Source organism: Eublepharis macularius, chromosome 5 (genome assembly GCF_028583425.1).
Source record: "Eublepharis macularius isolate TG4126 chromosome 5, MPM_Emac_v1.0, whole genome shotgun sequence".
NCBI classification, from domain to species: Eukaryota; Metazoa; Chordata; class Lepidosauria; order Squamata; family Eublepharidae; genus Eublepharis; species Eublepharis macularius.
Window position 1 is genome coordinate 30444886 of NC_072794.1, and position 22508 is coordinate 30467393.

Sequence of the window (22508 nt, forward strand, 5' to 3'; positions counted from 1 at the left end):
GACGGCGTGGCCTGCGGCTCTGCAGCTGGAAGCGAGCGGTGAGGGACCTAAGGAGGCTCGGAGGGAGGGTGGGGAAGGGACATTTGAAAGCCTGCTGTAGGGCATCCTCGGCCAATATTACGACTGTGGTTGTTTTGAACTAGGTGGTTAGGCTTGCCAACCTCCAGATGGGGCCTTGAGGTCTCCCGGAATTACAACTGATCTCCCGCCAACTAGTTGCCCTGAAGAAAATGGCTGCTTTGGAGGTGGACTCTATGGCATTTTACACTACTGAGGAATTTTACCCTTTCACCGAACTTAAAGAGTTTTCAGCTCCGGGTAGGAAAATTCCTGAAGATTGGGGGGGGGGGGGTGAGGAGGGGAGGGGAGGGACCTCAGTTGGGTATAATGCCATAGAATTCACCTTCCGAGGCAGCCATTTCCTCCAAGAGAACTGATCTCTTTTGGCTGGAGATCAGTTTTAATTCTGGGAACTCTCCAGACGTTATCTGGAGATTGGCAACCCTATAATCTCCAGGCAACCCACCCTCCATCTCCAGGTATCTCCAAACCTGAAGTTGGCAACCTAACTGTCAGGCTATGGGTAACAGTATATGGTAGACAGATCTCTGTACCATTGCCACAAGAAGTCCAAGCTCTTGGTTAAATGGTTTTATTCAGAAATCCAGTTATTTCCATATGTGTCCATAGAATTACTCAGAAGCAAGAAAGCATCTAAGCAGTACATGCTCCATTGACAGGAATAGAAACTTGAAGAAAGTACATCTCTAAGTACCCAATCATTTCCCCCCTCCCACCTAGACCACAAGTTTGCACAGGAAATGGTTTGGGAATTTCTGCTAGAGTTTATACATCAGCCAAGACAGGACAAAAGACATAAGATTAAACTGTAACATTTCAGACAGTGCAGGGTCGCTTCTGGGAGCTTCAAAGGAAGGAGATAAGGCAGCTGTTTAGACCTCATTCTCACGAAGTGAGAGTAGCTGAAGAGACAAAACTGTGTCAGGGGTCAGGGCTGCCCATACACACAGGCATATGCACCCAGGCCGTGGGTGTGAGAGGGGGCTCAGTGAGTGTGAGGTTGCTCTAGAACCCAAGTACATGATTCACTGGGTGAACTACTTCATAGAGCTGTTGTGATGGGAACCTGCCCTGAGTTCCTTGGAAGAAGGGCAGGGTAAAAATATACTTGATAAATAAATGTGCACTTTCCTAGTTTACAACTCACATCGTTTTCCTTGTAGGTCAGGAAGGAGAGTTGCATTCAAGTTTTCTGTAGGAGCCTAACCAGGTCTAGGATAACTAAAAGAAGAGAACAGTTTTCATATGCTAACATGCATTCGTTCATGCAAATTTAAGCTACAATTTTAATAGAAGTACCTCACCCTGCTATCCATCCACTGGCTATTGGTGGGGGACTTTTCAAGATACCTCCAGCTCTCCTTTCTTATGGCTCATTCTCTTGAATTGGCCCCAAAGCCAAGTAAGCTTTAGCAGCCCTTCTTCAAACTGCAGGTTGCTTTGAGTCGCCTGTGTCTGCACAGGAATCAACAGGCTATCCCAAGCAGGTCTGCTCAGAATCCTACTGAAGTCTATTCAATGGGAATTACTCCCTGGAATATTTTTTTATGATTATACTATTAGCCACTCGGGCTGATAGTACTGGACAGAAGCAGAACTCGGACAAATCAGAGGACAGTCCTTTAAAAAAGAGGATACGTGGCTGCCCTAACCAGGCTCCATCCTTCATCTTCTAGGCTGCACACTTGGCAACTCTTTTTGCTGCCAGGATTTATTTATTTAGCTAATCCTAGATATCCAATCACACATTTAAAGTATGTATTTATTTGCTTCTACTCCAGCTTTCTCCCCCAAGGGATCAAAGGTATATTACAAACTAAAACCCACTAGTAACTATAATAAAATCAGGATAAAGCCCAATTCAAAACCATTTGAAATCATGATGATGCAGATTCCTACTAAACACACAGATGTTTTTAAATCTTTCAGTTATTTTAAAAATGAACCTAGAAGCCACTTCTGAGACTGACCATGATATCCTAAGCACAGTTACATCCTTCTAAGTCTATTGTAGTCAGTGGGTTTAGAAAAGTGTAAGTAACGCTGTTTAGGATGGCACTGTCAATCTGGATCAGGGCCAGAGTGTAGGCAAAAGGAGGTGCAACCCTTTTCCTCCATGCAGGAAATCAATCCATCCTAGGGTTGCCAGCCTCCAGGTGATGGCTGGAGTTTTCCCCGGAATTACAACTGATCTCCAGGCCACAGAGATCTGTTCACCTGGAGAAAATGGCTGCTTTGGAGGGTGGACTGTATGGGATTATACCATGCTGAGGTCCTTTCCCTCTCCAAACCCTGCCATCTCCAGGTTTCACCCCCCAAATCTCCAGGAATTTCCCAACTTGGAGATGGCAACCCTAATCCATCCCTAAATTGGTGTTAATCCTTTAACATAAATTTTTCCATCAGTCAGTTCAAAGGTACAAAACCGTTAACAAATGTCTGATACTCATTATAACCCTGTTATCTTACACAGCAGTTTCACTTTTCAGAGGAAGGATAACAAAATACGTTTGGACAAAATAAAATCCTTTATTCAACTTTTGGAGATATTTTAGAAAGCAGATTTGCTGTTATTCTTTGCGTCCCACAAAAGCGCTTTTTCCTTTGAACATATGTTTTTGAACCCTAATTTAAACTCAATTGGGTTATTGAAAAACATGGGCCAACTTAATTTACAGTAAAGTTTTTGAGCAACTGGACAGAGTTTCCAACACAGAACGTGTTCACAAAAATTACAAATTGCCCAGTTACTAATAGATGCTGCCTATTTTTTCAGTCCTTGGGGCAAGCGTCTGCACAATAACATGCCTCCTTTGCCATGTCTTTCTTGTTTGCCATGATCAGGAACGTCATTCTTAAAAGAGTCCAGTAGCACCTTTAAGACTAACCAACTTTATTGTAGCATAAGCTTTCAAGAGCCACACAGCTCTCTTTGTCAGATGCAGGATCTATGACCATGGAAAGCACTTCATTCTTATAGCGGCTGTGGGATCTCCTTCCAGTCCGTGGAGATTTTCAGGCAAAAGTTGGACAGGCTGTTGCAGGTATATAAATGCCTGTGAGGGCACTGAGACAGGTTTCAGTTGGCCTTCCCTTCCATTTTCTTCTTCCACTTCCTTTAAATCACAATAATTACCTGGTCATAAGAGTAGACAAGAAGGACTTAGAAGGAGGGCACCTGCACTATTGGTGCCTCAGCACATTTAAAAGTACAGGTCCCATCTCTGGACAAGGATCTGGCAAACTTCAATATTTTAGATACTCTTCAGTTAGAATGGCTGGTTTAGATGATCCAGTATATTCCTTCCAAACCAACACTTCTTGGGGTACTGTTGTTTTCCTTCTTAATCCTTTTATGATATACCCATACTACAAACTTAAAGCTGTTGTTCATAATCTGGATGTTTTCTCATGAAAAGAAGGTATCTTTGAACCAAATTGGAAGGAAAGTAAATTACCATGCCAGAAAAGTTGCGCGTTGGAGCTTTATATAGGCATTGGAGAATGCAAATGACTTTATTATGTTCTCCGTTGATCAACTCTCATACAATCAGTCTTGAATCACTGGGACTTACCTTTTATTCTTTGGCTTTTTCCAAATCCTTTTTCAGTGAAATCCTAAACAGAGTTACTCCAGTCTGAGCCCATTGATTTCAAAGGGCTTAGATTGAAGTAATTCTGCTTAGGATGTCACTGTTAGTGAAGCAATTGCTACTCCAGTAGTGCTATCAAAGGAAAGTGCTGACTGTAGTAATTCCATTAAGACAGCACTTTTCCTAGGCAGAATGTCCAATTCTCTGCTTACTCTCAGTTGCATGAAAACCTAATGGCAAACAAGTTGGATCAGGCTGCATCTTTCCACCACAAATGTAGTTGGAAAATGTATGGTTAGAATGGGCAAAGTTAGGAAGTGGGATCTGAATAGATGCTGGCAGGGCTTTTTTTCTGGGGAAAAAGGTGGTGGAACTCAGTGGGTTGCCCTTGGAGAAAATGGTCACATGGCTGGTGGCCCCACCCTCTGATCTCCAGACAGAGGGGAGTTGAGATTGCCCTCAACTCCCCTCTGTCTGGAGATCAGGGGGCGGGGCCACCAGCCATGTGACCATTTTCAAGAGGTTCCGTAACTCCGTTCCCCTGCGTTCCCCCTGAAAAAAAGCCCTGGATGCTGGTTTGGGGAACAGAGCAGTCTTCGGGGCATGGGTGGGTTTCATTCTCCTCTCTTGCCCCCAGCATCTCTCAGCAGAAAGGAGAGGACATCCAGGGACCTCAGGATCACTCCATGTTACTTCCATCTTCTTAGATCAGTTCAGAAGAAATGGAACTGGTAGAAGAGAAAGAGTCAGCGGCCTCAATGGAAGCAAGTTTGCAAGAGGATTTCGGGCCTCAAGAGGAACAAGCTACTTTCAACCCTCTCCTGAGGGCTGCTCTGACTGGGGACACAGAAAGAGTACAGCAGATTTTTGATGACCCAGAGGATCCTGATCGTGAAAAGGCCACTGAGCTCCTGACAGAAAAGGATATTGTAGGGAGAGATCTGCTGTATGCAACTTGCATGGCTGGGAAGAGCGACGTTATCCGGACACTGGCAAAATATGGAGTGGACTTAAAGGATAAGACAGCCAGAGGTATGTAACTACTACACTTTGCAGCAGGGTTGTTGGCCACAGGTTTTCTGTTGGTCCTTCCAAAGATATTGTGAAATCTTCACTAGATTAATCTTTCCCGGAGAATGCTGTGTTTTTGTATACCGGTCTTACGGTTTTTTTTGCAATGTGATTTGTGGGGATTTTTTTTTTAAAATTTGAAGCAATTGCAGCATCAGGCTGTCCATTAAGGATAGTCAAAGTGTTGCTGTGGTTTCTCAAGGCTACTATCTATTCAGATTTTCCACTTCTCCTTCCTAGTTTACTAATTACTTAACTTCATGTTTTTCTTCCTTCCAGCCAGTTTTCTTACATTCATGAATTAATTGTAAATGTTGAATTCTTTTGTGAGGGTTGGAGAGGTTATTTACAGTTTTTCAGCCTCTAGGCAGCCAAAACAGTAGATCATTTTAAAATGTATTTTTGAAATCATTATTTGGTAATTGCACAATTACAGTTGTGAAGAATAACATTTTAAAAAATCAGCAATGACATTGTCTGGATACAAAATTAAAAGCAGTGCTTAAGTGCCCTCCTACCTGACTGATGATTTGCAGTTCATTCATGAATGTGAGATGACCAGCTGGCTACAAGAAAAAAGGAAGGAAGGAACTAATTAAACCAGAAAAAAGGAAAATCACCTGGAGAAGCAGAACCACTTATCTGTGTATCAATTCATATGCCAACATCGATTTCCTCTACTGTTACTTCTTTCAGTCTTTCCTGTTGTGTAGTGCTTTCTGTCTGTATCCACTTTTGGACATTTTTAATCCTCAAGGTATCGCGTGGATGGCTTTTGTATGGCCTGTGAGACTGTTCTGTTCCAATGAGACATCTTTAGCCAGGGCTGAACAAATCTAGTCATGCTACATGTCCCGTGGCTAGACATGCTTTATGTGGGGTGGCTCACTCTTGAAGACAACATGGAAACTGTAGTGGTTCAGACTGTGGCAGCTCGGTAATTGTCAGGGGATAATTGTTTTGTTCATATGGCTTGTATGTAAACAACTTTGTATTGGTTGTCTGTATTTCTATGTTTAATCCAAAGTGCTGGTTTTGACCTCTACAGCCCTTCACAGACTTCTGGCTGCCAGTTAGGTCAGTGGTTGGGCCCGTGGCTCTGTATTGTAATTTTGGTTCTCTGATTTTAATAATCTTGCTTGACCTTGCGGTCATGTTTGTAAGCCACCTTGGTTAGATAGGCAAGGCAAGCCATAAAGCTTTATATAGTGATTTGGTTAATTCCCACAGGTTATACTCTTCTCCACTGTGCTGCAGCCTGGGGCCAACTGGAAACTTTGAAAACTCTTGTAGAATTGGAAGCTGACATATATGCAACTACCTTTCGAGGTGAAAAGGCTAGAGATATTGCCTACCGATATGAGCAGGCAGAGTGTGTTGAATTCTTGGACTGGGCAGGTAAGATCTGTAACTCCTGGGGTTTTTTTTATTCCTAACTCCTGATAAACTCAATCCTAAACAGGTGTCAATAAACACCTGTAAAATATTTAAAAGCCTGAAGATCCCTTTGGATAGGTTGTAATGAATTAATACTGGCCTTGAATCCGAGGAGCTTGAGGTTGCAGTCCATGCACGTGAGTGTTTCGCCAGGCCTTAGTTCCTTATCTGTTCAGTAGCGATACTAATACCATTATCTTACTGCATTGTTTCTAGCAGTCCTCTGCTCAGCCTTCAAATCTAGCTCCAGGCTGCTCATCAGAATCAGGGGCAAAGCTCAGCCAGAGTTCCAGTGCGACCAGTTCTTCTAAGATTCATAACAAGCCTGGAGATGCTGAGCCTGACATTGCATTCTGTTATGATTTGTGTCACTTCAATATCATGATCATCATTTCTACCAAATATTAGGCAGTTCTAACAGAGCCCACGACCCTATGATTAATACTCCTAAAGAGGTCTAAAGAGCTTGGCCTCTTGCCTCTTTTACTCTGGTGATCTATTTTGGATTAGGGTTTATTCAGCAGGTTGCACTGGTCATAGAGAGTAGCAGTTACCACTTTTTAAAACTGGTTCTGTGCTTCTGCGTCTTCAATGGCCATTTCATCCTCAGAGATGAGCTGGTGATGATGCTGATATCCATGCTGTGAAAAGCTTCACAGGTTGATTGTTGTAGATTCAGGTGTGTAGAAGTAGGCAAGCCTTATATTTTGATCAATTGGCAGTCCAATTGGCAGCCTGGTCAGTTGACAGTCCTATGCATAAATGGCTTCACAGTCTTTATCCAGGCCATTATTTGAATAGAGTAAGAAATGCAACAAGCAGTAGGTGGGTAAGTAGGAATAGAATCGAAACTAGATGTTGCAACAGCTGCATGCATGTTGCACTGCATGATATTTCTAACAGCCATCTCTAAAGTTCATGCTTACAACTCAAATAATTTTGCAAGGACTTGAAAAATGCAACGAAATGTGAAGAAAGCACACACAAAAATATCTTCACTGAGAAATTACTCTTGGCCCACATGGTGCAAATCACAGGACTAAGTTTGCGGCGGGGAAGGGCAAGGATTTTTTAAAATATGGACACACAAGCACCAAGCATCTTTTAATACTATTAAATATTTAACAAATATTTGTAATATTTAAACACAAAATATTGATCCCCTACTCTCCCATCCCACTGTGCATAGAACAAAATGGATAGACAGTCCCTAGCGCATGTGCACAACAGTGGCACGCCGGTCCATTTTGCTCAGCCTGCAGGGCTGGTTCTCTACCCAGGTGCTGATAGTGCTGCTGGAGCTTATGTTGCTCCCAGTGTGTCAGGCCAAGTACAACCAATCTCCCCCACACCTTCCCCACACACTTCTGTTTTCCGGCACATCATTACTGAGGCTGCTCACCCCGGTTCTGTATCAATGTTCAATTACACTATACTAAGAATAAATTACTTTCAAGCAACACGTATTTAAAAGTGAGCACTGCAAGGCTGGTGGGACCTCTGCCTTAATAAACATTGGTAAACATGGAGCTTGGTAAACACCAGCTTGGCTCACAGCCACCAAATTCCTCAATCACTGCCTGAGTCATTTGGTATCACTTGTTCATGTCTCTCTCAGACTCTGTAACCTTCCATTATTCTTCCTGCACAGTGGCAACACCAGGGCAGCACTGCAAAAGAACAATCCTTTCTATCTTCTACTCGCATGAAAATGCTGCCTTAGTAGATTAGTGCACACCATAGCATTTTGGTTGCTTCCCTGATAGCCATTTAGTCTGGAACAGGCACCATTTTTCTGTTTTTACAGAGAATCCAGACAATGTTGTTGCTCATCCTGTTGTATTCTAGTGTTTTTCATGCTGTTTTCCCATCTTTTTTTAGACTTGATAAGGGGCACTTTTTTACTTTAAAAAGTTGCAATGCCAACCTGTCCGTTGTGGACAAAGGAAGTATTATTTGAGTTTCCCAGGGCACTATCATTTTTCATCTTTCCCCTTCTTTTAAAGATGCTTCTGCTTCTCATCTTTTTAATTCTTTTCTGGTCACTCACGTAGCTCATTCCGAAATTGGCCCTTAATTAGTCAGTTCTTCTGGGAGAGGAGGAAGCTTTAATTACTGGGTTTTTTTCTTTGCAGCCAAAGCAACTACTCATTTTTTTTCTTGCTCGCCACTGCACAATTATGAAATTACAGTTATGAAAAAAAATGAGCGATTGATTTGTTTAGAAGCAGAAGATCAATAATTAACTCATGCCTTATCAAGAACAGAAACATTTTGCTTAAGTGCTGATTCAAGAATGCCAGGGCCTCTTGAAACAACAAATTACAGTGGCAGAAGCTAAATTAGCAGAAATTATTTGTTTCCTTTAAAAGAGTGGAAATCACTAATTGAATTGACAGTTGCAAGATAAAGTGGGGCCTTTGTTGAACAGGAATTCTGAGTAAATCTATATAGCAGGAAGTTGCTTATCCATATATCCATCCAGATATATATATCCAGATACATTCTTCCTTCTTTCCTTCCTTCCTTCCTTTGGTCTACTTCTGCATAACAGAAGTGGCTTACTACAGCTGAAGCACATGGAATAATCACAGTATTGTCCTCCAAATACAATATTTTAATTATTGGTATTTTAAATGCAAGTAACTTTGAGTTGGCTTTACAAAAAATTTCATAGCCTTTCTTTCATGCCCCTTTCACCTTGATCCTTCATAAGATTCTTCACAGAAACACGTTCTGGCTTTTGTCATCTAACTTCCTGTCGTTTTGCTTAACAGCATCATTGTAAGTATGATAAGACACACACGTCTTTTCACTTATTGTCACGTTTAGAAGCCATGAATGAAACTGTCCCCCCAGGAGCTTTGGTGGGAACAAGTAGAGAAGAGCAGTTCGTCGTCCATTTCCTCGCCTTTTTTCTTTTTGCTTAATTTATTGTATCTAGCTTCTTTCCTGCGACGATGAGCAACTTGTTTTAGGTACTTCATCATCTTGGAGGTGTTAGTCACCAATCTGAACAGCATCTTTTCTGTGCTGTGTTCAGTAGTTGTTTCAGTAGTGGCTGAAAGTACTGGTGCCTGGAACGTTTCCTGACCAGATGGAGGGGAAGAAAAAGGCAAAATGAATAAACTCCTTGCTCAAAAGAATAACATTCAACAGAGATTAAGAAAAATTTCTGTTCTGTACTCATTTTTTTTAACAGTAGCGTAATGGGTGGTAATTACATCGGTGAAGCTTTTTGATAGCACATAGATAAGAAGAGAAAAAGCTTTCACTGCTTTATACTTTCGAGTGGATCCCAAGAACTGTCAATAGAGCTCTGCTGATAGAACAGGCTCCTCCTTTCCACTTTAGCATATTAAGCTCCTCCCCTAAATGCTGCTCTTGGATGAAAGGGGACCCAGAAACAGCATGAGAGGCAAAGAAAGCATCTACAGCAAGAGAGTGGGAAATCAACAGAAAGTACTGCCCTCATTCTATTGTCAGCAGAATGCAGACTTGGAGAATCCAGCCTGTTGTGTCAGGCTTCTGTTAAAGGGAACTACAATTACCAAGATTCTTTGGGAGAGAATAACAACAACATAAGTTTGTAATGTAGATATGCCCATACTGTCCTAACTATTCAGGGTTTATTCTCGTGGTAGAACAGCTCTAGCCTCCATTCTGGTTTCCTGATCCTGAGCCCCCATCTCACATTCATATGCCTGTTTTGATGGAGTTTTGTTCTCCCAGTCAAGCTCCAGCCATTGAGGCTGCAGGGTGAGTTGAAAAATAAATTCTTTCTCCCCATCACAGCTGACAACTTGATTCACTCAGCAGCAGACACATTCCTCAGAATCAGGAAGGCAGCAGATCCTTTCTGAATCTACCGTCTGGTTTTATTTTTATTATTCTTAATATATGGGAGTTTGAGTTTTGAAGTGGAAGTTAAGTGTGGTGCAGTGGACTAATTGAGTATAGACTATTTATAATGAGCAGCAATGTTTAACCTACAAGGAGATAACTCGAGTAGAATTTTCAAAATTGAGAATAAAAACAGAAGAAGAGCTGTCTCCATGTTATGGATGGTTTCAATATAGGCAGATCAGAGATCTTTACAATTCGGACTGTTTGAAAGGAGGAATAAGAATGGAGAATTCAGAATTAGAAGATGTAATTTTTCAAGAAGGTAAAAAGGAAATTTCAAGGATTTATAAAGTACTTTTAAAATGGTTTACAGAGGATGAGACAGTAAAAGTCCAGATGGTGAAGTGGGCTATAAATTTTCACAAAGAAATAACAATGGAGGCGTGGGAATACCTGTGGAAAACGACTTTGAAGATTACAACATGTACAAGTATTAAAGAGAATGTCTACACAATGATTTATCGTTGGTACTTGACACCAAAGAAAATTGCGCTAGGAAATATTAATATGTTGAATAAACGCTGGAAATGTAAAAAACATGAAGGATCATTATACCACATGTGGTGGACTTGTGAGGTAGCGAAGCAATACTGGGGAGATGTAATCGAAGTAATTAATGAGGTTTTGCAAACCCAAATAAATAAGAACCCAGAATTGCTGCTACTGAACTTGGGAATGGAAGATGTTCCAATGCAGTATAGAACATTGTTATTTTACATGATTACAGCAGCAAGACTTTTATATGCGCAGAAATGGAAAGTACAAGAAATACCAACTACAGAAGATTGGATCTATAAATTGCTGTACATGGCTGAGATGGACAAAATGGCAAGAAAACTTAAAGATCTTGATCCAGGACAATTTAATGCAGATTGGGAGAAACTGAAACAATATCTAGAAAAAAAATGGGACGTGAAAGGGGAACTGTGGCAGTTCGAGAATTATTGAAATGTAATAGAAGAAGAAGAGAGAAGTGACTTTACCGGGAAAGGGGGAATATAATTATAGAAATCTAAGCTACCATTGGGGTTATGATAAAAGTAAAAATTATAGAGTATTAAATAATAGATGTTTTACTATGGATATATAAGGTATATAAGATTAAGCTAGCTAGATATTATGTACAATATATAGCTTAAGTAAAGAGTATATAATAGATATTTGAGTATAACAGTTACTTTATAGACTTAAAATAAGTTCAGAACAAGAAAAAGTAAAAGATGGGTGTGTAATAGAATATTAGAGTTTAAGTTAATATTAGAATCAGGAGGATTGTGGAAAGTAAAGAGTTTAGATAATCGGAAAGTAAAATGGATGTAATGTTATATTTTTAATATCTTGATTGCTAATATATATGATTATGCTAGCATTATTTTAGGTAGAATATATGGTTTACCTGAGGTATTTAAAGGGAAACTTGTACCATAGAGATATAGAGATATTTTTAGTAGAGATTTAATAAGCTTAGAGAAAAGAGTATTAAGTGTGTGTTTAACAGGGTATATGAGATATTAAGTAATTAAGTAATAAAATAGACTAAGGGTTGGAAAACTGTTGGAAGTCAACTAAAAAGGGGGGAGGAAAGGGAGGGGGTTAGAAATAGACTTACAAGGGGGTAATGAATGTGCTGAATGATATTATAATCTAATCCAATAAAAAAATTTTAAAAAAGAGAGAATAGACTATTTTCCATTATACTACTGCTACACATCTTACCTTTCTCTTTGTTTTTATCCACCATAATAAAAGACAAAGGAAACCTAAAAACCCAGTTATATAGAGTGCCACCTTACAACATGAATATAAAATAAGTTGGCACCCCATGCCGGTAAATTCGTGGCACATTTGACACACTGAGTTGTGAAAGCCATGAGATTGTTCTTGAGACAATTGCATCACGTCCTGCAGAGTCGTATCCCAACCAACTGTTGTCCAAGCTGGCCGTTCACAAGTAAGAACATATTGGAACAAGAAGGTAGTCCAAACGAGAAAAACCTGCAGAGGTCTTTGCAGAAACATTGTTTTGATGGCTTCAGCAAGAACTATCTCCCATTCATTGGTATTCCTTGGGTAGGTTACTGCTGCCACTGGTGTCTGAAGTCCATTCTGATTATTGAAGGTATTCCAATCAAATAAATCCTTCCATTATGCTCAAGCTCCCAGCTTGAGAGCTGGTGAGACTTGAATGTGGGCAATGCCATCAGCCCCACCCACTGAAGGAGGATTGTGTGATGTCATAAAGGAGCTCCAGATCTTTATAGGAAATCTTCTATGATGTCATTAAGGACTGCAAGACATTTTTTTCATCAGGCGAAGTATAATGTAGCAGACAGAGCAAAATACAAAGCATTTCTAAAACTGGGAATCCCACACCCTCTTTACATTTGTCAGATGAGATCACCTGCAACAGACAAGCATTTTTTACTGTGGTTAGCATGTAAATGAATGCACTTGTAGGAGGAGGAACCACCATGCAGTGGTTCTGTAGGAGCCTTGGGCTCTGGTCAATAGCTGGGCAAGGCCCTGCTGTCTTTACAAGCAACACCAAATAACCTTCCAACTTACTCATTAATTCATTCGCTTCATTTATACTCTGCTTTTCTCCCCAGTGGGGATGCAAAATAGTTGCTTTGGAGGGTAGACTCAATGGCATATCCTGCTATGAATCTGCAAGAAAATAGTTTTTAAATCCTCATTCAGTAGCATATTAATATCAGCTAAACTGAGGACCAAAACCATTATTTGCCTGCCAAGGGTTTTTAGAAAGTGGGTGGGGCTTTTTGAGGGCAGTGCATAACCCAGACAGTACATCTTTAACAATTCAGGCAAGAAGCTCCTCCGGAAGTGATGTCATCATACCAAGCCATGCAGGCCCCAGCGCCCAAGTGTCTCAGCAGTGGGGCCGCGTAGCTGGGGATCAGTGGTGAGGAGGCAGCCTGGCCAGCCCAGCAATCCTGGGGGCACCCCTTGACAGGGAGTTGAGAGGCAGGGGCGCTGTGGGCCAGACTGCAAGTGGTGCCAGCCTCCAGGCCAAGTCCCACCTCTTCCATGGCAGCAAGTGGGACAGCTCCCTGTACACCATGCTGCTGTCTCCTCTTCCTGGCCAGCTTGCCCCTCCTAGGGCTGCCTGCCCCTCAGTGGGGAGCTGAGAGGTGGGGGCATTGTGGGCCCAGCCTGAGAGAATGATACTCTAGGCTTTTGTCCTTGGTCAAATACCATCTGTAACAGGATGAGAAACTGGTTGCTGAACTGTTCAATCAGATTATCAGAATTTTACGCAGCTGCTTCCCCAAATTTTCTGTTGCTGATGGGCTGATGCTAAAATTCAGTGCTACACACAACCAGCTCCCCACATCATTATTTACCCACCCTGCTCTATAATCATCCTGTAAAATGTGTACATATGAACAAAAGCTAACTGGTAATTCAATTCACTTTTGTTAGTATATTCCTACTGAATAGTTTTGTGTTGCATAATATGTCATGTGTGTTTGCTTATGTTTTCATTTTAGTATTGTTTTCAAATCTGTATTGGATTTCTTGTTTGCAAATTTCTGCAATTCTTGCCCTATTATATTGTTTGTTGACTGTTCCAGCCATTGATTACATTCATCTACACTGTGTAATCTGCTTCGGGTTACAGCGAGAAAAGCGTAGTTTAAATAATGCAAATACATAATAGGTAGACGTCATTGTTGCTTTCTGCTATAGCTTTGTTTTATTGCCCTACAGGATGTACTCCTAAGAACACTTTCCTAGGAGTAAATCCCCCTGAATAAAATTAGAATTATTTCTGTGTAGACCTGTTTAGGATTACTCCCACAATCGCTTTTCTAGATTTTTTAACGTCTCTCTCGCTCTTATTTTCAGAAGCCAAACAGAATTTAAGAATGTTTATTGCTCAAATCCAGGCAACGATTACAGATCCCGAGAAGGTTCAGGGAAAGCTTAATAAAGAGGACAAGGTATAGTACAGAATTATTGATAACAATGAAAGACTCTTCTTTCAGCATATAGAAATGAATTTGGCAATTATTGTGACAAGTATTAGTATTCAATGGCATGCTTTTATGCAGACATATCAGAAGAGTGGGATAATCTCCAGGAATATTTTTGCAGGGTCATTGAAAATTCTGAAATTTTTCACAGTGGCCATAGTTTGACTTTTCAAAATTCAGTTTTCTTCAGCAGGCAGACTAATTTAGGAGGAATACCGAGGAGGAGATCTCTTTCTCAGACTGATCATTAATTAATGCCGTCCCTTGTACTAGCAGAACGAGAGCCATCCAGGTTCCTCAATTATTATAAATGGACCATAATATGTTATATATATTTAGGTAACTTTACTATGCAATATGATTTACAGTACCCATGGTTAAGAAACCCAAACCATAGTTTGGACTTCAAAATGACTCAAGGCTAGCCATGGTTTAGAGCTACTTACCTCTTTTTTGTTTTCCGTCCTGTTAATGCTTGCTTCATAAATTTGTTTGCTGAAAAGATGTTAGCAGAACGTGTAGAGCGGCTTACAATAAAAAGGGACATAAAATATTAACTTATCAGTGAGGGACCAGCAAAGACTTATAAGAAGAAATCTCATCTCTTCTGCTGGTTCTTGCTTGGCTTTCCTTCCTCTTCCTCTACTTCTTTTCACCTACCTCATACTCTTCCCTCTCCATCACCTACCCTCCCAAATTGTTCTTGTTTACCTCCCCTTGCTTCACCATTTGGCATTTGCTCCATCTACTGACTCTCTTGTCAGATCTTCTTCTCTCCTCGTTCTTTTTTTTCTGGATGCACTTTTTTATTTTTAAACTTCCCAAGTTTTTTTTTTTTAATTTACAAACTTTGGTTTTTTGTAAGCTTGGGGTTCCCGTGTCTCTGGACCAAGATTGTGAGTTAGAGATATGAAGTTAAAATCAATAAATACAATAAACATATTAGGCTGGATCCTAACTCCTATGAAAGGAACGGATGGTTCTTTCCTACCTTCCCTGTCCTCCAGTAGCCCAAAAAAACTCTGCTGGGGGACAAGAGATACTCTTCAGAAACAGCATGGGGTGCAATGTGAAGGCTGCGGTGAGAGGATGCAATCACAAACAGAAGTGCCACTTGCACAAGTGGAAAAAGATTTAGGATCCTATTTGCTGTGTGGAGGAGGACCAAAAGGATACATTAGAGATTAGGATTATTCAGTTCAGAAAAAGGATGGGAAAGGGCAGGAAAAATTAAAGTACATAAAATCACAAATGGAAGGTAGATATCTTTTATATTTTCTTATTAAATGCAAATTAAAACTTAAGTGTTCATTTCATCGGGCCAGGGTAGAAAAGCAGATTTTTAAAGCCTCAGAGAAGAAATTGTCCTATATTAGGTGCTAAATTAACACTCCGTATGTCAGCAGCACACAAAGGGATGTCATCTGACATTTATAACCTCCCGGTGTGATTACTGCAATATGGTGTACATGGGCTGTTCTTTCCTGTTCAGAAGCTTCATCTAATCCCTGAATGCAAATGATCTGCAGGAAGCATATTATTCTAGCATTGAAGGTTACTAGTTAAGAGTTTCCAGATAAAATTCAAGATACTGGTTTTGATGTTTTGAACCCCAAACAATATGGCCCTAGTACAGGGGTCCTCATCCTTTTTGAGCCAGTGGGTACCTTTAGAATTTTGATGCAGCCACAAGTGAAGCTAGGTGCACACATAAACATGCGCGCGCGCACACACACACACACTGAAGACCAAGGAGGGAGAGGGCTGATCCACTACTCTGGTGCTCCCTAGCTCCCACTACCTCACAGATGATCTGTGGGTCCTGTTTGGAGGATCCTAGATCTGCCTTCACAATGGCTTCACCTACTTTTCTGAAGCACATGGTGGATACCACAGCACCCGTGAACACCATTTTGGGGAACCCTGCCCTAGAACATCATATGGGCTATAGGGACATTTAAAAAACAAGATTATGAAAACCTCCTTGTTCCACTAAACCTTTGGGGAGCTGATGGAATAGTTCTGTTTTGGATATCTTCTGTTAAATGGGGTGGGGTCATAGCTTAGTGGATGAGCACGTTTTGCATATTGAAGGTCCCAGGTTCAATCCCCACCATCTCCAACTAAAAGGAGTTAGCAGACGTTGGATGTCTTTTTTCACCTGAGGCCCTGGTGAACCACCACCAGTTAGAGTAAATACTAAGTGAGATGGACCAGTGGTCTAACTCAGTATAAGGCACATTTCTATATTTACCTTTACTTTCTCCAAGCTATGTTTTTTTAAAAATTGATACACACCGTCTTGTTATTTTATTATTCCTTTGTAAGGTTGTGAGCTGTTTTGAGGGCCCCGGTGATTACAAGGTAGACTGCAGCAAAATCTGGAATGTGCAGACCTTCCCACACCTTTGTTTCCTACCCTCTGACTGGCTTTGAAGCTCATAGTAATTTATTGTATACCGAGCTCTCATTCTGTCCCTTCCGCTCTCTGTGCAGAGCATATCTCACAAGGCCTGCCAGGCCAAGACAGATTGGCTTGAAAATACAAAGGAACCCACCGTTCAAGACTTCCTGGATCAAAAGCAGCAGCTAGAGGGCATCATGCTTCCCATCTTCACCAAAATGGCTGCGCCGCGTGAGTACTTCCTGTTTGGAAGAAGCCGCTTCGTCAATGTCTTTCAGATGTGTTACCTTCTGTGAACATTTCCCTTAGTAGTAAAGTCTATTAAGAATACGCTTGAGCATTTGCTGTGAAACCCCAGCACACTGTAGAAGCTAGCTTCGCCATTACCCTGCTGTGAACAACGGAAAGTGCAATTCTGGAGCATAGTCAATATCCTTCGTTGTTGCACATCACAAGGTAAGATCAGCAATGGCAGAGAAGCTTCTTTAAGGGAAGCTTGTCAGCCAATACTGATCTTCTCATTGAGGAACCCCTTAATAAGCGTCTCTCTTTACATGAAGGCTAAACATGAATTTGATTGGGGGAAACCAGATTCAACTTGCTTTTAACATGTGACCCAAAGCTTACCTTTTAAAACTGTGTGTGTGGAGGGGAGAGGTGCAAACTGATCCTGTGCACGTGTGGAGGCAGGAAGAGCATCCCCCTCTCCCCCAGGTGTTTAACTAGCAGAGAAGGGCCTTGGGTATGCTGATTGTCTCACTGTCAGCTCCACTCATCTGCCCAGGAATTATTAGATGTTATGGACAGATCCTGAGCAGACTCATGGAACCAGATGCAAGTCAAATAGTCCTCCACCCATGGCCCGTCTCTGCTGTGAAAGCATGCCAGATGGAAAGGAGGGAATCAAGACGCTCCTCTTGCATGTGCATGGGAGTCAATTTGAGCCCCCCACCCACTGTTTTAAAGATTAGGGTCACGTTAAAAACAAGTTGAAGTTTCCCCCAATCAAACCTGACACACAAGTCAAGAGAGGGACTGTAAAGTTCTCTAGAAGGCAGTTTGAAATTATGATTTTGTACCCAAACATCTACACTGCAGGGCAGGCTTTATGGAGGCATTGGCACAAGCTACAGGGAAAACAGAACTCTTTCCAGAATACAGCTCACATTTTCTTGCGTTTGTTTTACTGGATTCCAGAAGGTGCCAGTGTTTTGTTTTAGCATTCACAGATGCTATAGGAGCTCAACAAAGCAAACTAGTTGCTTCTTTTGAATACTTCTGTCGTGAATCATTCATTTTGCTCCAAACCTACACAGTTTTGCTCCTTCTTTCTTTTAGCTTGCCTGTCTCCTGACCAGGATTAAAGAAGAAAAGGAAACACACCAGCAGAATTGCTAATTTTGATCCATGTTTATTAACATTGGGAGGGCAAACTAATAATTCCCAACCTATATTAAATCAAGTTTGTATTTAAAAAAAATTAATATGCAGATAACATCAATCAACATATTTAATGAAACAATTTTAAAAACAGGTATTCATCTATTATGCATGGAGCCCAGCGTCTTAAAAGCATGCAATCTTTACATTATCTACATGACATGACAAACGTGCTTAATTTCTAAACCTTTTGGATTAAAAAAAAAGCTACCACTAGGATAATGCATGTAAATTTTTGTCCAGATTGCTTGGAAAGGAATGGGAAGTTGCACAACAGCTGCAGCAAGGATGGGAAGTAGCTGCTCAGCTGATTGTGTGGGCCTTCCATGACAACTGCAAATAGTTGCCACATGGATGCAACCACCACTCAGCAAAATATAACACTTCATCCATTCAGTGAAGTGGGCTCTGACTCACAAGAAGTTATGCCACAATACGTGTTAGCCGTTGTATCATAAGACCCTTTTTCATTATGGCTGTAGAAGGCTACCTTTTGAAAGTTATCCAACTAATCTGGGGAATTGTGTTTGTCCTGGTTAGAGAAAAAAGTAGCCTTTTTCAGCTACAGCAGACTGCAGTGTCACATTAATGAGACTTCCACCCAAGTGGAGAACTCTATATGCTATGATAATTAAATTGCTTTAAAATTAAAATGTTTTTACTCCCATGTTCCATGCGGTGAAGATTTTGCAATTATGGGTTTGTCAAGATCAGTTTTCTTCTTTGCATCCCTTTCCTTAGGATTCAAATTGTGCATAAACCAGGATTTCAGAAGCAGAGTCTGTCAGGTCACATTATGCCCATTTACACTGCAAAGCTTATTTGGGGGGGGGGATCCCCCCATACTTTAGAAATACTTCTGTAAGGGTATGAAGGGTATCATAATCTTACAGCCTTCTAAGTACCACATAATTTCCCACAAAAATTCATTCTGCCCTGCCTTGAGTTCCATGAAAAAATATAAGGAGTATAAGAATAAGCTTGAGCTGCAAGTAAGCCTTGCCTTTCAGAGCCTGAAGTTTTTTTCCTTTGGCAAATCAGTATTAACATGGACCATGTCATTTAGGTTCATTAATATCCATTCACATTATTTATAGTCCATCCTTCTCACTGAGATCACGATGGATTACAAAATTTAACAATGCAGTAGAACAATGTGAGACTGGATCGTTAGATTATCACTCGTTTCCATGTTCAACTGATTCTGAAAGTCTCTATAAAAGTTAATAGTCTCCCAGGTAGAAAACCGCTGGGGGTTAACTGAAAGGCTCATGGTAGACTCTATCTGAAGTGTAGAATTCCCAAACGTTTTTGCTGACAGCGTGCTGAATCCTATGCGTGCTTTCCACTGGAACAAAAGGCATTCTGTTGGTTAGAAAAGGGGATTTTGTCCACTTCCTTTTCACTGCAGCAGTCAATTATGCATGGCTTTCAGACGCTGTGGATCCACCAATCCCTGGCATGGCAGCTAGCTGCTAGAGGAGAGAGTAGGCTGGAGAGCTCCATCTCTAGAATCAACAGCTGGGCCTCCCCCATAAGATCCAACCCAGTTTATTTTATAATACGCTGCCACTAAGGCTGTAATTTAAAAGAACAGACTGGTGCAGTGGGAGGAAACCCCTGTTGGGGAATGCCCATACTCCTTCCCCAGTAGGATCCAAAACAATAATTCAGCAGGAAATGGAGCTGGGGAGAAAGAATTAAATAGCCCCATCTGTTTGTGATGTTCTTCCCTGTAAATCATAAGCTCAACAGCTATGCTGTATAAAGTAGTAATTTAGTACACAATGTGCAGCTCAGCACTGGGAGTGGATTGATTTGAATGTCTTACATTGTTACCATCTCCTTCTGTTCTAAAATTGTATTTGACATTCCACTTGTTTAAATGTTTTTCATATAAGTGTAAAAAAGCAAAGGAATTCAGTAGCAGAAGTTGCTACCAACATCAACAAACCTCTTTACAAATTTTGTTTGTTCATCTGTTCTGTGCATACCTTTGCACTGATCCCCAAGCCCCCACCATTTCAGACTTGAATGGTTAAGTGCTGTTTGCTGGCTGGTGGCCAGGCTACATAAAAACCAAAGAACAGCACCAAAAAGCAAAATGAGAGATTTATAAAACAGAAGTTAAATATAGGAATTTTGGCTTAATTCATGTTATCCATGTTCTCCAATAGCTGATTCTGCAGTTTTTCCTTTTTGAGAATGAGGGACCTCTCCCCTCCCAAAAAATCTCCTGCTGTAAAGAAACCAACATAAATGACGGAAGAATCAACACCATCAGAGATGAAGGCTAGTTTACATGCACACTTTTAAACTATCAACCCCGAAGAAGCATCTGTTTCACAGGCTTGACATTACTCGGTATTTAACCCGCCCTCCCCACAAGCAGGCTCAGGACGGGGACATCTGGAACTCTGAGATACAGAACATTCCAGACTTTTTCTCTAGAAGACAAATTTTTGTTTAGAAATTACCCCTTTCCCCCAGCTCCAAAAATGCAGAGATGCTGTAAAGGGGCATGTTTATATACTACTAAATGCTAGAATATTAATACAGGAAGTAGTACATTGAATGTGGAGATTCATACACCCTCTGGATTTTTTACCTGAGAGCTTTCAGTATTAGAACCCAAACTGTATTGTGGATAGTTTACACAACAATGTCAGTGCATCAGCTCATCTCAAGCTTCACAAGTTACCAGTGTAAATAGCTGGATCTGAAACGACCAGTGTTGCTCTTTCTGCGTTTGTGAAGAAAATTAGAAGGGGTTCAACTATTTTATTTGATCTTTCACTTCGATCATAAGGTCTTCAGCTTACAGCATTAAAAAAAAAACCCAATTTCTTCCTTTCTTCCCTCCCTCATTCCCAATATATTAAAACACTGCTGTTCTGCCTTAGGCACTTCTTCCCTATATGCAATATGTGAGCAATCTATGGTCACCAACATCCAATTTATATCCCACACACACTTCTGTAGACCAGACATGAGGTTGCCAATTTGATCAGGAATCTGTGCTTTGATATTTAACCCTTTCCTTGCAGTTTCCCCAATTTAAATGGCCCCATCCCACCTAGGAGAAGACTGTCACAGTATCCCCGAGCAGTTTAAATGCTGTGTACCCCCCAACAAAAAAAGATGGTGGTAGTATCATCACAGATCTCCTACATAATGGGGTGGATCCTTCTACTTAAGTGGCTCTTTAATTTGGAGAAAAGCTTCAAATTTGAACCCAAAGGAAAGGTGGGGTATAAATATTTTAACAAATAAAAGTTTTGCTCAGAGGAGTGATACAATAGGGGTAGGATCCACCGCGATAACTAGTTTGGTATTCAGCTGCCGGTACAGTCTGCAAAAGAGCAAAAATGGGATTTGATAAACCTAACCTACTGGTATATAGCTGAAGGTGTAGGATTTAAAGTGCAGGCAGTACTGAGCATGAGAATCATTCATGGATCTTCCCTCCTTCCACTCAAATAGTTCAGTACAGTACAAGACCCATGTTTAACATGAGCCCCAGCGGTGCCACATTGTCAGTTCTCAAATTACAAGGATGCCTTTTCTGTCAGATGGCCTGTAGGATTCCCATCTTGTACTTTGTCCCTCACCCTTAAACAACTACATGCTGCACACAAATACACAATTTAAAAGGCACAATAGCTCACTCAAAAATGAGGACACAGGGGGCGTGGCGTCGGCACCGAGAGGAATGGACGCCTAAAGCCAGAGCTCCGGTTCAATTCCACCCCTAAACCCCGATAAGCACATCAAAAACGTTCTACACAACTTAGTATGAAGGGTAAGCAAGATCTTACTGCAAAGAAGCCCAACTCTAAGGCGGCGAAAAATTTGCAGAGCTATTTCCCAGCTTCGCAAGCAGAAGGTACGGAGGGGGAGATAGAGGGAACGAGTGCAAACATGGCGGCCGCGATGATGAATGCTGAGGCGCGAAAAACTCAGACGGTTTCCTATGACCCAGCACTAAAAGCCCTACTGCTAGACATCGAATCGAGCTTTTCTAACAAAATCTCCCATCTAATGGAACCACTATCACAACAATTAACTGACCTTAAGATAGTGATGGACTCTGTGGTCGCTAAATCGGATCAGGCTCTTACCCAGACTGCGGCTTTAAGGGAGGACGTCCACTCCCTACAATCAGAACAAGATCGTGTCCACTATAAGATCCTGGACATGGAGATTCAGCTGCGGGGTGCTAATTTGAAGTTTAGGGGGATAGAGGAAAATGTGGCCGTGGATGCAGACCTGGCCGTTTTTTTGGCGGGCTGGCTGATGACGGAGCTAAAGCTGGAGGAAACCCATGCATTGACTATATTCAAAGCTTATCGAGTGGGCCCCAGAAATCCAGATAAGAGGCGGGGACCTAGAGATGTGGTGGCCGTCTTTGCCGACTGGAGGCTGAGGAAAAAAACGCTTGAGGTGGCGAGGGCGCGAAAATTCCTCTCCTACAATGGAGCGCGAATCAGCGTCTATACAGACCTACCGGCCGAGATTTTGGAGCGACGACGACAACTCCGACAGATAACTGAGGAACTCAGAAATGCCCAAATAGAA

At 41.3% G+C, this 22508-nt stretch overlaps 1 protein-coding gene across 3 annotated transcripts; it reads left to right on the forward strand.

Moving 5' to 3' along the window:
* The first annotated feature begins 5 nt into the window (after window positions 1-5).
* Window positions 6-18422, forward strand: ANKRD45 (ankyrin repeat domain 45). 3 transcript variants are annotated; one of them, XM_054981453.1, is made up of 6 exons: window positions 6-38; window positions 4382-4706; window positions 5976-6143; window positions 13959-14053; window positions 16583-16721; window positions 17829-18422. In XM_054981453.1, the coding sequence occupies exons 2-6, from the start codon at window positions 4397-4399 to the stop codon at window positions 17852-17854; spliced, it is 738 nt and encodes a 245-aa protein (XP_054837428.1). In that variant the 5' UTR covers window positions 6-38; window positions 4382-4396; the 3' UTR covers window positions 17855-18422. The 3 variants fall into 3 exon arrangements, with proteins under 3 accessions (XP_054837428.1, XP_054837427.1, XP_054837429.1); XM_054981452.1 differs by lacking the exon at window positions 17829-18422 and having other exon boundaries at window positions 16583-16825; XM_054981454.1 differs by lacking the exon at window positions 17829-18422 and having other exon boundaries at window positions 16415-16673.
* Window positions 18423-22508: the final 4086 nt, after the last annotated feature.